Source organism: Ovis aries, chromosome X (genome assembly GCF_016772045.2).
Source record: "Ovis aries strain OAR_USU_Benz2616 breed Rambouillet chromosome X, ARS-UI_Ramb_v3.0, whole genome shotgun sequence".
NCBI classification, from domain to species: Eukaryota; Metazoa; Chordata; class Mammalia; order Artiodactyla; family Bovidae; genus Ovis; species Ovis aries.
In genome coordinates, this window is record NC_056080.1 from 11004568 (window position 1) to 11021316 (window position 16749).

Sequence of the window (16749 nt, forward strand, 5' to 3'; positions counted from 1 at the left end):
GCAGCTTCTCTGCTGGGCTTCCATGGAGGTGAACATCCTGCCGGGAAAGCCACAGTTGGCTGATGTCAGAAGGAATGAGCTGTGAAAATGCTCTGTTCTGTCTCCCACCCCCACCTCCTCCTCTGTGCCACCCTTTTTCATCTCCCAGGCCCTGAAGCCCACAAGGTCACCAAGTGGGAGTCACTGGGGATCGTGGGCATGGATGAGAGGCAGAGAGGGAAGGTTTGATGCCGCCCGCACATCAGCTGTTTTCCCAGGCTCTCCCCTCATCCACTACACACGTGGACCACACCCTGGTTAGAACTCCCCACAGCCATGCTTCATTGGCACTTAACGCTCGAGGCAGGCACAGGAGAAGTCAGTGGAAAGTTACTTGCACATAAACGGACGGACGGATGATGAAACCCCAGGAAACCACGGCTCCTCCCCTGTGGGGGCACTGGGCCAGAGGCCAACCTGCTAGGCTTGGGATCTGCTTGTGGGCTCGCTACACACCCAGAGACCTTGGGCAAGTCGCTGGGCATCTGTCCCATTCCTTCCCTTCTAAGTGGGATGCTGGCTGCCCTGTCACACACTTGCTGGGCTGTCAGGAGGGCAGGAATGAGTGAGCAGATGTAAAAATAATAGCTGCAGCTAAACACGAAGCCTCTGCACCGTGTAAGCTTTTATCGTGGGCCAGCCTGGCCCCTGGGACCTCCACTTAGAGAAATCCAACACGTGGATAACAGACACGCACATACATCATTACATGAGTCCAGGGCTGGAGTGTCATGAAAATATAGTTCAGTCTACTGAACTGAAATGTGGTGTTCACACCTTACAAGGAAACCTCCAATACAGAACTGCTCTCCAGAAGGATGGCTCTGAACTGTGCCTGCGCAGGGCTGGCTAACTCAACTGTACTTGAGTTGCCTTCTAGAATGGATGTCCGCTGGGGACCTGTCTACAGCCAGTTTGATTTTGGATTGTAAGAACCATGGTTTGGAGAAAACTGTCCTCCTGCCCCTTTAAGAACTCAAGTTCCTTCAAGTGCAGCTAAGCAGGAAGTGCCCCTACACCATCCTGAGGGCCTGTTTCACTTCCTTTCAAAGGTGTTTTCTTACTAAAGAAACCCCAAGTCCAAGGTCACATTTGATTTTTTTCAAACGCATACTCAGCTCCCATTTGTGTTGGTTTTATGAAATTTCGGGGGGCAGGAAAGGGTACAAATAATATATATAGCTCTTTATATTTTTCAGTAGGCTTTATTTTTGACAGCAGTTTTAGGTTCACAGCAAAACTGGGTTAAAGGCATGGAGATTTCCCATATGCCCCTGCCCCGCCACACAGTAATACATAGCGTCCCCCACCATCCCCATAAAGAATATTTTTAAAATCTATAAAAGATGAAAACATAAAATGATATTTTAAATATTTTAAAATAGAAAGGTATAGTACATGCTTCTGGGAAAAATGTAAATAATAGAGGATTGTCCATTTTGCTTCCCCAGAGGTAACCTCTATTCACGGTTCTTAAAACTCCCTTTTGGCAATTGTCTCAATACACCTCACTTTTTTATTGCACAAAGGAGATCATACACTATTTCTGAGGTTCTCTTTTATTCATGTAAGTATATTTTGGACATTCTTCCAGGACATTGTGAATAAACCTGCCCCAATCTTTTTCTAACAGCCACACCATTTTCCATTGTTTGGGTATTCTATCCTGTATTTAAGTGATCTCCTAATTAATATACACTTAGGTTGATTGTAGGTTTTCCTCTTAGTAACAGTGCTATGGGGAAAAAGGTTATTAATATATATGTATATGGATGTAGATCTCTCTCTCTGTGTCCAAATACAGCCATGGAAAACAGTTTTAACAGTGGAATTGCTAGATCACGTTAGAAATGCTGGGAAACCCATTGGTAACTCTGAAAAGTTGAATTTATACTTCTCACCAGGACCTGGGAGAACTGCTTCCCACTCTCCTTCCCTTGCGTTCTGACCAGCCTCAGGTCGGGAGGTTTACCCCACCTTCTTATTTTGCCAGTCTGAAAGGGACACACGAGGGTTCCTTATTTGATTTGCATCTGAAAGTTTCCTATGGAGGGGGCAGGTGTCTCCTCACATCAATTCTGGCTCAGTGAAAGGGGCTTCAAGACCAGACTCTGGAACCAGATGAGCCATTTGCCAAACTCTGCAGCCTCAGTTTTTCCATCTGTGAAATGAGCATCCTAAGACCAAGTTCTTGGGGTTATTAAGAGGATCCAACAGAGAGTATTTAGAACTACAGATGTTAGTGTGTTCCCATCAAAGCAAAACAGACAACAAAATGTGCCCCCAAATAAAAAACTGATGTCAATTGACCTAGTCAAAACAACTTTTGCAGTATCTGAGGCCTCACCTTCTCCTTACTTGCTGCTCCTGTTTGAGGGAGGAAAATGCAAATCAGACGCTGAAAAAGAAAACTGAAACTGTCACATTAAATGGTTGGTTTCCCTCACCAAGCATCCATGGGCGTGTTACATCTCTGAGCCTCAGTTTCTTCCACTCTAAGATGGATGTTTTGGGTGTTTGCTCTGCCTACCCAGCCAGATTGTTAGGGGAATGCTGGAACACATGGGATAGTCCTCTGGGGATGAGCTTTATATTGTTACTGTCAGCCACGAGTCCCCTCAAAGGCTCAGTCCACGTCCCCCAGCAGGGTAGATGGACAGCAGGCTCCCCTCAACTAACAAATGATTCTCGAACACATATTCAATGTCAGGCTAGTTGAAGACGCTCTGAGACTCTAAACACTGCATAGGGCACTGATGGAAGGGAATCCTTCAACTTTCTGGTCTGCCTTTTGAGATCAAATTATATCCTATGAGGTTCAACAAGCAGCCCCCATTACCCCATACCCTAGCATCTAATAAGAAAAGACCTTCATGAGTCTACTTCATGAAAATATATTTGCCATGTTTTATCTTTTAAAATTTTCTCCTTTGGAAATGGTGTACACTCTGAATACTGTGGTACTGTTCAAGTGACAGCCAAGTTACCTGTAAGCAGGGATGGTGCTCACATGGTTTCTCCAGATCCTTCAATGTCGTATAGAATCTCAGCTGGGTTTGTGCATGGTGGGGAGAGTAATTCACCTGCTTGAAGGTTACAATTAATCCCACCATGAGTGATTGGTATGGTCTGAATGTGTCCTCTCCAAAATTCTTATGTTGAAATACTATCCCTCAATGTGATGGTATCAAGATGTGGGGCCTTCATGAATGTTATTAGTGCCCTTATAACAGAGGACCCCCCCCCCCGTCAACATACACACACACAGAGCTCCCTAGCCTTTTTGCCATTTGAGGCTACAATGAGAATTCTGTGGCCCTGAAGAGGGCCTTCACCCAACGATGCTGGCACTCTGATCTCAACATCCAGCCTGCAGAACTGTAGGAAGTAAATTCCTGTTGTTTGTAATCCACCCAGTCTGTGGTATTACTGGGCTAAGAGTTCTTTTCGAGGACCGCTAAAAGAGCCACACCACGTAAGGAACAGAGATACAATCAAAAGCACGTCTCATAGCATAATGGCTTCTCCATGGAGGAATCTGGCAGAGAACACCTTAGTCAAGTGATCAACATTAACATCCCCAACAATGGAACAAACCAGTACCACGTGCCTCCTGATGGGAGACACTGAGAAGGCCACAACATCCCTTGTGTAGTATTCCTGCCAAAAAGGCAAAGCCCCAATCTAATCATGAGGAAACATCAGGCAAACCTAATTCAAGGGAAATTCCACAAAACAACTGGCTTGTCGTCTTAAAAAATATTCGTGTCATGAAACACCGAGAGAGACTGAGGAAGTTCTAAATTAAAATACACTAATGGGACATCACAACTAAATGTGATACGTGCTCCTGGGTTGAAACCTGGATCAGAAAATAAAATGTTATAAGGATCGTCTCAGGGTAATTGGCAAAATGTGAATTAGGTCTGTAGCTAAGATAACAGCATTGGAGCAATGTTAAATTTCCTAGTACTGATAATTGTCCAGTGGCTATGCTGGAGAAGGTCCTTGCTTTTAGTAAATGCACACCAATTATTTGGGGGTAAAAAGTGTCATATTTGCAAAGGGTTTAGGAGATAGATGACAGATAAAGAGTGAGAGTCAGAGAATGATAAAGCAAAATATTACCAATGGGTGAATCTAGATGATGAGTAAACAGGAATTCTTCATTGTCTCTTCATTGTATTTTTGCAACTTTTCTGTAAGTCACCTTGTTATCATAAACAAGTGGGACTGGTCCAAGGGGTCCATCAGGAATAATAAAGACACCCCAAACACTTGGGAAATGCCAAAAGTTTCGAGGCTCCCTCCTGGGAACCAGGGACCAAGGCCAGCTACATTCTTTCATATGCAAAACCAGATCAAGTATTTTAGCTAAAAAAGTAAGGCATTTCTGCAAACACAGCCATAGAGTACAAAATAGAAAACTCAGACATTAAAATACCTCCTCCTGGCCCAAACTAAAATTATGTCCCTGTCTGGATGTAGACAGAAAAAGAGACTGAAGTCCAAATGTACACTTACTCTCTGTGCCAAGGACAGTAAGTAGTAAAATAAGAGTTGGGGGAGAGCGTGTGTATAAGTATGTTGGGTGAGCCACTTTCATGAATGAGGAATTCCCCATGGACTATACAATTTGTGGAATTCTCCAGGCCAGAATACTGGAGTGAGTAGCCTTTCCCTTCTCCAGGGAATCTTCCCAACCCAGGGATCGAACCCAGGTCTCCCACATTGCAGGCAGATTCTTTACCAGCTGAGCCACAAGGGAAGCCCCATCCTACAGTTAGTTATATTAATAATACTGCCCATAGATGACTGTATTTCACAAGTGACTGAATTTGGTTCCTTGTCATCCTAGATCTGAAATCTTTCTCGTGAAGTATGCATTGTCTGAGCTCTAGACACCTAAAACCATGCCTAGAGGACTGGGGCCTACAGTTTCAAGTCAGGAGTTAGTTTGTAGTCTTGGCTCAGCTAACCAGCTGAATACCCTTGGGCAGGTCACAAAAACTCTCTGTGCTGAGTTTCATCCTCTGGGAAAGATTGATTCCAGCACCTCATTCCTTTATCTGCATAAGGGTGCTTGAAGGATAAAATGATGCCAGAATGAGAAAATGCATTGATAAAGTGTAGAAACATCAGATAAATGTGAGTTGTATTACATAAGAATTACCGCAGCCCAGAATGTAAGGTGACACCTGTAAGCTGTTAGCCGGTCATGTTAGTTTAATTTTTTTCCCAACTGTTGTCTAATATGCTGGTTCCCCTGAGCTAGTGCCTAAACCTTTTTAGGTAATCTATTCTCTACTGTGGAATTTAGGCCATGCAGACAGCATGCAGGGGGAAGGAATAGATTAAATTTCCACAGCAGAGTTCTTCAGTGGTTTATCCGATATGTGTGTGCATGCGCGCTAAGTCTCTTCAGTCGTGTCCGACTCTTTGTGACCCCATGGACTGTAGCCCGCCAGGATCCTCAGTCCATGGGATTCTCCAGGCAAGAATACCAGAGTGGGTAGCCATGCCCTTCTCCAGAGGATCTTCTGGACTCAGGAATGGAAGCCGGGTTTCCTGCATTGTAAGCAGATTCTTAACCATCTGAGCCACCAGGGAAGCCCAGATGTACTGGTAGCCATCTCTTCCTGTCTGTCTCAGAAACCCTGCCGGGGACTTTCTCTAGTTGAAGAGACATCTCTTTTAGATAGACTCGGGTCCACAGACATTCAAGTGATCTCTGGAGAGAATCCATGAACTTAGACAAAAATCACATCTTTCTTTGCATCAACCTCTAACCAAGTGTTATTTTAGCCTTTCCTTCAAGGGTAGGTGGAGGCACATCTCTTAGTCAGCTTCAACAACAGACATTTTAAAAAATGTTTATTTATTTGGCTGTGGCGGGTCTTAGTTGTGGTACATGGGATCTAGTTCCCTGACCAAGGATTGAACTCAGGCCTCCTGAACTGGAAGCGTGGAGTATTAGTCCCCAGACCACCAGGGAAGTCCAACAAAAGACATTTATTTCTCACAGTTTGGGAGGCTGGGGAGTCCACAGTCAAGGTGCTGGCAAATTGAGTGTCTGGTGAGAGCCCACTTCCTGGCTTATAGACACCCGCCTTCGTTCAAACATTCTGTCTGTAACAGCAAGGAACCCCTGTTATCAGCAGTTCCTGAGATTGTGGCAACAACAGAAATCACAGGTATTTTTATACGTGTCCACATTTTGCAGATTATCTACACACTCATCTCCAGTTTGAATTATGCTGGGTGTGTGACCTCCTCCTAAATTGTGTTATTTAATGCAGAAAGAAGCATGTATATCACTACATCACAGTGTTTACAACCCTTGCGATAACTGTATGGAAATGGAACTGCTTTCATTTGTGGTCCCCGGTTTTTTGTTTTCTGCATTTATATAATTCTGAGAGTATAGAGGTTTCCTCAGTTCGCCCTGGCACAAAAAGAGTTAAGAACCCCTGAAGCTTACTCCACCCTGACTCCCCTCCCATTTCCTCAGAACCAGACCCTGGGGAATGAGGAAATGGGACTAGATTCACTTTTCTTCTTCTTTTTTTTTTTTTTTCATTTTAAAAATTGAGTTACAATTCACATAACATTAACCATTTAAAAGTGAACAATTCAGTGGCATTTAGCACATTCACAGCCTGGTGCAATCACTGCCTCTAATTAGTTCCCAAACATTTTCATCACCCTAAAAGGAAACCTTGGACCTGTTAAGTCACCACTCCCTTTTCCTCCCTCTCCAATTCCTTGGCAACTTCTAATCTCCTTTCTCTTTCCATGGAGTTGTCTCTTCTGGATGGTTCACATAAATGGAATCATACAATACATGGTCTTCCGTATCTGGCTTCTTAGCAGGTTTTCAAGGGCCTTCCATGTGGCAGCATGCGTCAGTGCTTCATTCCTTTTTATGGCTAAATAATATTCCACCATATGGCTAGACCACATTTCATTTATCCATTCATCCACTGAGAGACATTTGGACCGTTCCCACTTTTTGGCAATTGGAATAGTGCTGCTGTGAACCAGCGTACAAGTATTTGAGTACATGCTTTCAGTTCTTTGGGGCACATACCTAGAAGTAGAATTGCTGGGTCGTATGAACATTAACTATTTACCTCTGTGAAGAATATGATTAACTTTTAAATATTTAGTCAAATCTATTTGCTAAAGTGAGATTTGGTCATTGTGGTGTCTAGGAATCCCAATTGTCCATATCATCTTGACCCTCTCAGACAGTTCATTCCTGTCTAAAAATGGTATGGCATAAAGCTGGAACTCAGCTCTCTCTTTCCTGGTGCTTTCATTTGCTCCATGTGTTGCCTTTGGGTGAAAAGATGACACCCTCCTCCTCATCTTCTTGCTTTGATGGAAATGATGCCTATGAGGTTCTTTCCCTGGGAAGGCTCCAGGGAGACTTGGGGGAGTGGGTGGAGATGCTGGGAAAGGCTTGTTCCTTCATTGGCCTTGGTATGTGCCAGTCAGTTCTGATGCACAAGTAGGCCGATCACTGCAGGCATCCCTCAAACAGGAAAAATAACGTGGCAGAAAAGGAGGGAAGAGAGCCGGCATATCCATCAGGCATAGCTCCTTGAAAAAAGGCGGTGACTACCCCAGGCCACCAGCTCCAAGTGCAACTTTGAAGCTTAGCAGAGGAGGGAGAGGCTGAACCGTCTCATGTATACACTCAAACCTTTCCACACCTGGGCAGCTGAGTGGTCAAGATGAGAGAGAGCATTCCAGGCAGAAGAAGAGACAGATGAGTCAGTGGACCCCAGGAAAAGCCAGGGGCATTGGGAGCACAGAGGGAATGAGAACGAGAGAGGCAGGATTGGCTTCATAACTTGGGGACACAGTGCAGAATGAAAACACGGGGCCCTTGGTTCAAAATTATTAAGACTTTCAAGATGGTGGTGGCAGAGCGTTAAGCGAAGCACAGTGCCTCTGTGAGTGTGGGCCCTCGTGCAACAGCACACATCACAGGCCCCAAAAATCCAGCCTAGGGGAGGAGCAATGGTAAGTCATCCAAGAAGCCTGATTAGGGCCCATGTGAGGTGTCCCCCCAAATTTGGGCCACCTGTCCATTGCCCACCTCAGCTTCATTTCTCTCACCATAAAGCCATTAGCCACCTTCTGCTGATGATGTGGGAACTATATTCTATAAAAAAGCTTTGACGTCCTTCATAGAAGCACATTAAAATACATGAACACTTCCTACTTGCTAATGATAATTCGACTTCACAGTGGAATAAAGTTTCATTTTTAACACAGGAGGCCATGGGCTGTACGGAATACCTCCCTTTTCAATATGTTATTTGACCTACTAATTTTTTTTTAACCACCATAATATGAACATTTGTGGGGAAAATATTAAAGTAGTGAAAAGCTATGTGAAACTGTCAGTGTTCATGATAAAGAATCCTCATTACCACAACTATGTCAGGCTGTGTCGGAGGAGGCAAAGAGCAGATTGGGTTACTGTAACAAAATCATTTGAAAATTGGAGCAGGCAAATTTTTAATTGATATGATCTATGACTATGATATGTATGCTTCAACGTTATAGTGCTGGTTGGTTTCTTGCAATGGAACAGAACTCTACCCTGAAGTGGCCTACAGAACGACAATGAAAGGCCTTAGGGTAGGTTTTTAGAAAAGTGTTGTTTCAATGAGGCAGTTTCTGAGCCAGCTAGTCTGAGTTCATATGTCGCCTCAGGCTTTCACTGTGTGGTTTGGGGTAAGTTATCTGATTTCTCCAAGACTCTTTCATTGGCAAAATGGGGAACCTTAGGGTGCCTCTGTCAGAGATGTGTGCAAGGATTTGGGGAGATACATGGAAAGCTCCCCTGTTTATGGCGAGCCCTCAAAAGAGTCTTGGCTATTATTATGGGCATGACTACTGCTGCCGTTGGTTTTGTTGTGCTGGTTCTGGCTGTTGTTTTTGTTATTATTATACCCTCTGGCCCCTGCCTGCCCCACAACTTTATTTCCTGTCAGTTTTTCCCATTCAATGCAACCCCGGGCGAAAATCCTTGTCCCCTGTGCGAACTGGAAAGTTCTCTGCCTTCTTATTGTTGCCCTTGCTGTGAGGAGGCCAAGTAACCACTTGGAGGGGATGTTGTAGAGGCAAATTCAAGCCACAGAAGGGAACTGGGCGGAATGAGATCCCCTGGAAAGTTCCCCTGGGCTCTAAGATTCCATCAGATCAACAAAGCGGATAGGGAAGTTAGCAGCCCCCGGGCAGACCTTCTCAAGAGTGTTCTCCGACTCTCCTCTGCTCTCCTGGCAACATCCCCTCCTTTTCAGCCTCTCACTGGGGGCGCCTTTGGTTCCCTAGCACTGAGTGCAACGTGGAGCCGCCCGTGCTGGGGACTCCGGTAGAGATAGGCCTCCGTGGAGGGGAATGTAGACACGGTAGACAGATCTTGGGAGATAATCTCCAGCAAATTAGATTCCCTGAGCCTCAGCTTCTTCAGCAGTAAAATGGGCATATTAGTAGCCCCTGTGCAGGGTGAGAATTAAATCAGATGTTATACACAAAGGGCTTTTAACCGAGGATCCAATGTACATAGCGAGATCACTAAATATCACCTCCCTGTCATCACGGTGGGGTGGGGGTGGGGGCTTGGGCTGTGTGTTTAAGGGGATTTGGATGAACAGAGGCGGCTTGCAGGGCCACAGGGGAAGGTGGATCGAGGCAGGTGGGGGCAGATGGCAGGAGGCCCCGAAGCATGGACCAAGTGACCTGGGCCTCAGAAAGCAAAGAGTTGGGAGCCCCCGCTTCATCTCCATTCCTTTTCCTCTTCTCTGGTCAGTGCTGTGTGCAAAATCGCTTAAAAATAATAGGATGAATTTTCCTGAACTCAACAGACTTCAAGGCCTGTTTCTCCAGCCTTGGAAATAGCTCCAAATCTGTGTCCGGCCCGCCCCAGAAAGCAACATGAAACCCAGCGTGCCCTGCCACCGCTTCCTGGTTCCACTGGGCACGGACTTGGAGCTGGCCAAGTTCCAGGGCAGGCTCTCTCTCCGCACGGTCTGCACGGGGTCTGTGACCCCAGGATGAGGAAGGCAGGGCCAGGGCGGGGTGGGCTGTCTCCTCAGCTTTTGCTGGAGAGTGTCGGGCATATCCTGCTTAATGTTCCTGCGTGCTCCAAACCACGAGCCTTTTCTTGGTCTTGAGACCTCCCACCTCCAGTGGTGGCCCAGCACATGCTAACCCACTTACAGACAGCAGCTTCTAGGAGGCAGGAACGACCCCCTGACGTCTAAAACATCAATACTGAAAGGACTGAAGCGAAGAAAGCACAGTGGCCTGAGTCACAGGGGCAGAGTGGAGTTGAGTCAGGCGCCAGTTAGTCCCAGGTCGTCTTTCACTGTTAACTAAGCAACTACTACATAACCAGACATTGTGGGAAACAAGACAGCTTGCCCCACGCTCTTCCTGATGGGTCTGAGGTGCAGACTTGGGGTCTGGGGCTGAAGAATTTTCTCAGCATAAGTACCACAGAGTTGCTACTGGCTGAGTTTTCACAGCCCTGGATCTCTAAGCCTCAGTTTCCCCACCTGTAAATCTCTCCTCATGGAAAGTCCCTGGGCAGGAAAGGTGAAAACACATGTAAAGCCCCTATTACAATGCCTGCCCAGAATTATTTTTTATCGGCTGAAAAATTAGCAAAAGATCCCATGAAAATCTCAGTCAACTGGTCCTTTATAAGACAAAGAACTAATACAAAATATGCAGTCAATTCCAAACACTAATCTTTTTTTTTCCTCTCAACCTTCCATCCTAAATAATAATAATATAAAGCAAAACAATAACAACAGTGTCACACACTGTCTGAAGCATTTTGGTCTCCCAGCAACCCTGAGAGGTTAAGGACTGACCAAGCCCATTTCACAGACTAGAAAACACAGAATTCATAGGCCAGGGTCACACAACTCTGAAGAATATTCCTTGAGTTCGCATTTGCTTCCATCTGCCTCCTGCTGCCCCTTCCATTCTTTCTAGCACCCCAGGCAAGTCAGGACGTCAGGGCCAACACTCGGCCCTCTCTTCCTTTTAGAGAGCCGCCTCCCACTCTCCCTTCCTTTCTATCGGTATCTAGACAGACAGGCAGCAGGAAAGCTGCCATTACCTAACTGGAAAAATGCTCCAGGCTTCTGCAGACTTCTGCATTGCCTCTGCAAGGCCTATCCCTCTCTGAGGAGAAGGTCTCAGGGAGAAGTGGGGAGCCTTAGTGGCGTCCCCTTGTGATCAGGAGACTGAGGAGGAAAGAAGTGATTTTTGACAGCGGCTGGGTGAGGGGAACTGGACTCTCCAAACCCCAGAGAAATGGTGTTGGCACGCAGCAGCTGCCACTGAAAAGGGCCCCAAATCCACCCTGAGTTTCCACGATGAAGTGGACTCACCAACCAGTCAACTAGGGGAAGGTCAGAGGGACGCGGAACCAGAGAGGTGACATCCTGTGCCTGCCTGAAGGCTCAGTGCCCCCAGTTCGGGAGCAGAATGGCTGCCCGCCGACGGAGCAGGAACTGGGGAACCAGACGGTCACCTGCCCCCCACCACGAAGAAGGAAGTCTAGTGGATGAAGAAATGGGGAAGTCGGAGGTGCTCCTGCAGTGGCTGTTAAGAGTCTATAGAACAATTGATTTTAATCCCCAGTGAGACAAAAGCCTCGGCCATAAACGAGATTAATAAGAGGTTTCTAGAAACATTTTCTGAGGGAGAAGGAGTGGGGCAGCATTGCGCTAACTGCTTTATCTGAAAACCCAACCTGGCTTTTTTCCCCTTCACAGGCCTTGGGCAGCCCCACCCCCATGGTATTTGTAACTTGTTTCAGCCGCAAGGGGCGGGGGTCCCTCGTGTTCACAGAGTCAGGTGCCATTTTGAAAACTGCTCCAGTCTACCTCGAGCTCCCATGTTTCCGGATATAACTCAGATACGCACCTCAAAATGGAATCCTGCTCAAAAGACTCCCTTCGAAATAGAGTTCGCCTTTTCAATTTAATATTCAGGTTTTAGACATAATGGGATCGCAGCCTTTGGCCTTGTACCCGGGCCTCCTTGGCAATCACTTTTATAATTTAGGGAAATAAGGAACAGGAAAGTAAAGGAACTTCCCCCTGGTCCGGCAGCAAGTCAATAGCAGAGCTTGAACTTGAGACTTAATTTTTCTAAGAGGGAGGCGACGTACTCAATAAACCCCGAAAAATTCACTACCAACTCGCAAATACTCCGGTTATTTGGTTTGGGTGCCCACCACAATTACAGCATTGAAAAAGAATAGGCGTGTTTCAGTGAGAAAATTTTCTTTTAAAAAATCACTTAAGGGTGCTTTACTTCTCAGTCAAGTCTAGGAGAATGCTAGCGAGACAAAGAGGGCCAGGGTGGGGCGTAGGGCTTCCACTGGTCTGAAAGCTGAGTCACAGGAATCGCAGCCCTGCAAGTGGGCGAGGCCGCGGGGCGAGGCATACTGCACCCCGGCTGGGGGATGTCTGCCACGGACAAAGGCAGTTTCACAGTAAAGGAATGCCTGTCCCGCTAGGTACCACCCAGGCCCTTAGTTATCACGCTCGGATCCCCAGGGGCCGGTTTTCGCGGCCGCTGCAAAAATCCACGCAGCTAGAACCGACATAAAGGGGTGGGGGATACGTTACGAAGGAAGTGCGGCGGGGAGAGGGCGCTTTACGCGCTTTATTTTGCCGCCCTCGTCGTGGCTTGGTGCATGGGTGGACGCGGGGCCCCCCCAACGCCATGCAGGCCCCGGACGCCGTTCCGGAGACGAAACCCGGCGCTAAGGAGTTAAGCGGGCGGGCAGATGACGTCACTCCATTTGCATAGGAGCGCGCATATAGCTGCGCCCGCCGCGCCCCGTTCGGCACTCGGCGGCGGCCACAGCGCAGACCCGACTTCATTCGCTCGCAGTTCGCTCCGGTGAGCCCCGGGGCCCTCTACCTCCTGCCCTCCGCACCCCTTCCCGCCCCGCGCTCGCCCCCTCGCCGCCCGCAACCCCGAAACCCAGCGCGAGGGGTCGTCTGGGAAAATGCTGCTCTTCGGGAGCATGGGGAATGCCAGACCGTTCAGATGGGTAACGGGGTCGGGAATTCGGTGACTCTTAAATATGTTTTTAAAAACTGGCTTTTTGCTATTGCCGTTTGGAAGGGAATAGTTTTTTTCTCTTTCCTACCCTCAAAGGCATTCTGCATAGCCTCTTAGGCGGTGATGAATCAGGAATAGAAAGATCCTTTGTTCCAATTCACACCCACCCAAGCCCGGAGCTTCAGACTCACAGTTATTTCTCTTCGCCTCCGGTGGCTTCGTGGGCTGTATCTGTTAGGTTTAGGGCTGCGGGGCTATATTATGAAATCTGGAAAAGGTCCTTCTTGCAGGGGGACGTGTGCAGGGCTGCCGAATTGCTCCTAAATGGAGATCCTAATCGATCTAGCTTTGTGTGCGGCTGGCTGCATTGTTGGCGAGAGGGAGGAAGCGGGGAGGGCGGTGGTCGGTGGCGCCCGGCCGCAGCTGCCGCCTTTGTGAGAAGAAAAGAAAGCCGCACGGCTCGCATCTTTGGGGAAGAGGCCAAGTATAGAAAAAAACATTTTGTGCAGCCTTGGCTTCATTTTCAGAAATCTTACTCGATTTTCTTCCCCTTAAACTTGAAATGACTTCACTTTTATGTTGAAACGCCGCCATTAATCGGCGGTGATTAATTTCACGCTTGCGAGAGATTCCGCCTCCTAACGTGGGCGGTCTTCCCAATTTGGCCCCTCGCGTTTTGAAATCCTAAAGGCAGCGGGAAAGCGCTCTTTTTTTTTTTTTTTTCCTGTAGAAAGAGGAAGATGTTTAGCCCTGAATGAAAGTGGAAGGAGTTAAAAGTGCGTCTTCAGGCAGGAGACAGGAAAGCAGAACGCATTTTCTGAGCCCAGAAAGACGAGGGGTAGGTGGCTCACCCTCAACCTCTTGGCTTTGTACCTGCAGCGCCCTCTGCAACCATGTCTGACAAACCCGATATGGCTGAGATTGAGAAGTTCGATAAGTCGAAATTGAAGAAAACGGAAACGCAAGAGAAAAATCCACTGCCTTCGAAAGAAAGTAAGACACCCCCCCTTTCGAAAAGGCTGAGCGGGAGTGGCCGGGTGGGTAGGAGAGGATGGGAGGGGCTGGGAGAAGAATTGAGGTGGGGGTAGGGAGTGCGGGAGGAGTCAACAGCTTTTTGATTCTGGTGGCTTGCAAAGGTTAATTTAAAACTGCTGCAGCCAACAAACAATAGGGTTTAATAATTTAATGCAGTGTTTAATTTTCCATATTAATATGCAGATGCCGGTATCCTTTTATCTGTAAAAATGTTCTGTTTCGTAGAAGCATTTCATGATGGAATGCCTATTGGTACTTGATAGAATTTGTATGATAAGGAGAGATCTTTTCAGAAGAAAGGGCTATAATCCTATGTTACGCTATACTGAATTCGCATCTTCACCCGCTCCATCTTTTTTCTTTTTCTTTCCGGTCACAGCGATTGAACAGGAGAAGCAAGCAGGCGAGTCGTAATGCAGCGTGTGCCGCCAGTATGCACTGTACATTCCACAAGCATTGCCTTCTTATTTTACTTCTTTTAGCTGTTTAACTTTGTAAGATGCAAAGAGGTTGGATCGAGTTTAAATGACTGTGCTACCCCTTTTCACATCAAAGAATGGAGAACTACTGACAACGTAGGCCGCGCCTGCCTCTCCCATCTGCCTGTGTGGCTGGCAGGGAAGGAAAAGAACTTGCATGTTGGTGAAGGAGGAAGCTGGGTGGGACGACAGTGAAATCTAGAGTAAAAAGCTGGTCCAAGGTGTTCTGCGGGCTGTAAAATGCAGTTTAATCAGAGTGCCATTTTTTTTGTTGTTCAAATGATTTTAATTATTGGAATGCACAATTTTTTTAATATGCAAATAAAGTTTTAAAACCTGGCTGGTGTGACGCTTTGGTCTCTGAAAGGAGTGGCTTACTCAGATGAAATCTTGGTAAAAGGGTCTAAAGTGGGTGGCCTGGGGAGTGATAGATGACAAACATCTGGCAATTTGGGTAAAAGACCAAAATGGGTTTCATCCAGGTATGCGAAATACCTCGTCTACACTGGGTAATTGGGAAATGGTTCATTTTCTTAGGCTGATTGAATTCCTGGTGTCTGGAGTTGAGTGAAAACTGACAAAAATATTTGCAGTCCTTACATTTAAAGGGTTTGTTAAGCCTACGTTGAACCTCTCATCTCTTCAAGAAATTGAAGGTGGTATAATTCACAGCACAGTACTTAAGGTGTCAGACTTGGTGTATTTAGCCAGTTACCAGTCTTGTCATATACGGAAAAACGACATTTAACAGCTGCTTTATAAAGGATTGAAGACGTGTTTCCTTCTTTGTCTAATGGCTGATTCCAATTCGAATCCAATATTTAAAATTGTTTTTTGTAAAATAAGTGCACTTAGGATTAATAAATATGACAAAATTTAATCTAGATAATGAAAGAAAATCTTCAAATTTAAAGCACAGCAGCTGGGCAAGGATGAAAATCTTGCTGTGCAAGTCCAATAGGATTTAATGGGCTCACCCTCCAGAGCTTTACCTTTCTTGAGTCCTTGATAACTTCTCAATTACTTGAATACCTATATTAATCGATGGGTAAAAAACCCCCAAGTCCTTGTTCGAGGGGCATTTAAGGTGCAGAAAGGGAAATGAGCAGGGTTTTAAAGGAGAGGGGATGGCTTAAACGTCTTTAATGGATTCCTCATTTATATAAGGAAGGGTGCAAGTATTTTTTTAAATAAGTGGAAACAGCATTTAATGATAGTTGATTTAATAGTTGAGCAAAGCTGAGATTCACAATGCAAATGTCCAAGACAAGCTATACCCCCACCAAAAAGAACTGACTTAGAAAAATAACCATTTTTAAGGAGAGGGGCTGGAGGGCACATTGTTGGTGATTAAATCGGTTGATTTCGTTTCCTTTTGCTCAACACTTATTTTGAGAAAGGCACAGGAAACCATTTACCTGTGGTTTATAGACAACCAGATCATCACCAAGAAGCCTTTATCTGCTTCACAAGGGAAGGGATAGGTGCAAAACCGGTGGCTGCAAAACCTGGAGGGCTTCGCCCTACAGGATCGATCAAGAACGGAGCAGTGAGCACAAAAGTCCGGGAGCCTTCTCAAGATGGAGTCCGCCCCCCCAGCCCTGTGTGTTCTCTTCCTGCCTGTAAGGAAGGGTGTGGGCAAAATGAAAATGTCCAAGGCACAAAGATAAAACCAAGCCCAGGTGTTTACTGAGTGCATTTTTCAAACAATGCCAAGATGAAATCAGATGGTAAGAAATGCACACAACTCCAGTCTTCCTCAGTTTTAAAATAAAAATGAGCATTTAAGGGGAAACGGGTGAGTCATGAAATCAAGTGATGGGAGAGAAGACCTTTCTCTCCCGGGACAACAAAGCCCAAACGTAGCCAGGAAAAAAAAAAAAAGTAAAATGAGAAATCTGGTAAGGATTGAATTTTGCCTGCTTGGTGTGTGGGATGGCGAAACCCAAAAGCTTCTGCATGTATCTATCACATTGTACACTTTGCTGCTGTACATGGATGTGGGGGTGGGGGAGAGAGGCTGCTTGTTTTGTTTTTTTGCTGGGAAACGGAGAATTCTCCCCCCAAGTGAGGATCTTTGCAG

The 16749-nt window shown here is 46.3% G+C and overlaps 1 protein-coding gene across 3 annotated transcripts; it reads left to right on the forward strand.

The window, feature by feature from the left end:
- The first annotated feature begins 12930 nt into the window (after positions 1-12930).
- Positions 12931-15005, forward strand: TMSB4X (thymosin beta 4 X-linked). 3 transcript variants are annotated; one of them, XM_042241564.1, is made up of 4 exons: positions 12931-12987; positions 13883-13928; positions 14032-14145; positions 14567-15005. In XM_042241564.1, exons 2-4 carry the CDS (start codon positions 13907-13909, stop codon positions 14599-14601), a joined length of 171 nt encoding a protein of 56 aa, XP_042097498.1. In that variant the 5' UTR covers positions 12931-12987; positions 13883-13906; the 3' UTR covers positions 14602-15005. The 3 variants fall into 3 exon arrangements, with proteins under 3 accessions (XP_042097498.1, XP_042097499.1, XP_011961617.2); XM_042241565.1 differs by lacking the exon at positions 13883-13928 and having other exon boundaries at positions 12931-13141; XM_012106227.3 differs by lacking the exon at positions 13883-13928.
- The last annotated feature ends 1744 nt before the right edge of the window (positions 15006-16749 follow it).

Excerpts from the sequence above, each read along its gene's own strand:
- TMSB4X (XM_042241564.1), top strand. The coding sequence starts at position 13,907 with ATGAAAGTGGAAGGAGTTAAAA. Across the intron at positions 13,929-14,031 it reads GAAAGTGGAAGGAGTTAAAA|CGCCCTCTGCAACCATGTCT; the intron begins GTGCGTCTTCAG and ends TTGTACCTGCAG. Across the intron at positions 14,146-14,566 it reads TCCACTGCCTTCGAAAGAAA|CGATTGAACAGGAGAAGCAA; the intron begins GTAAGACACCCC and ends TTCCGGTCACAG.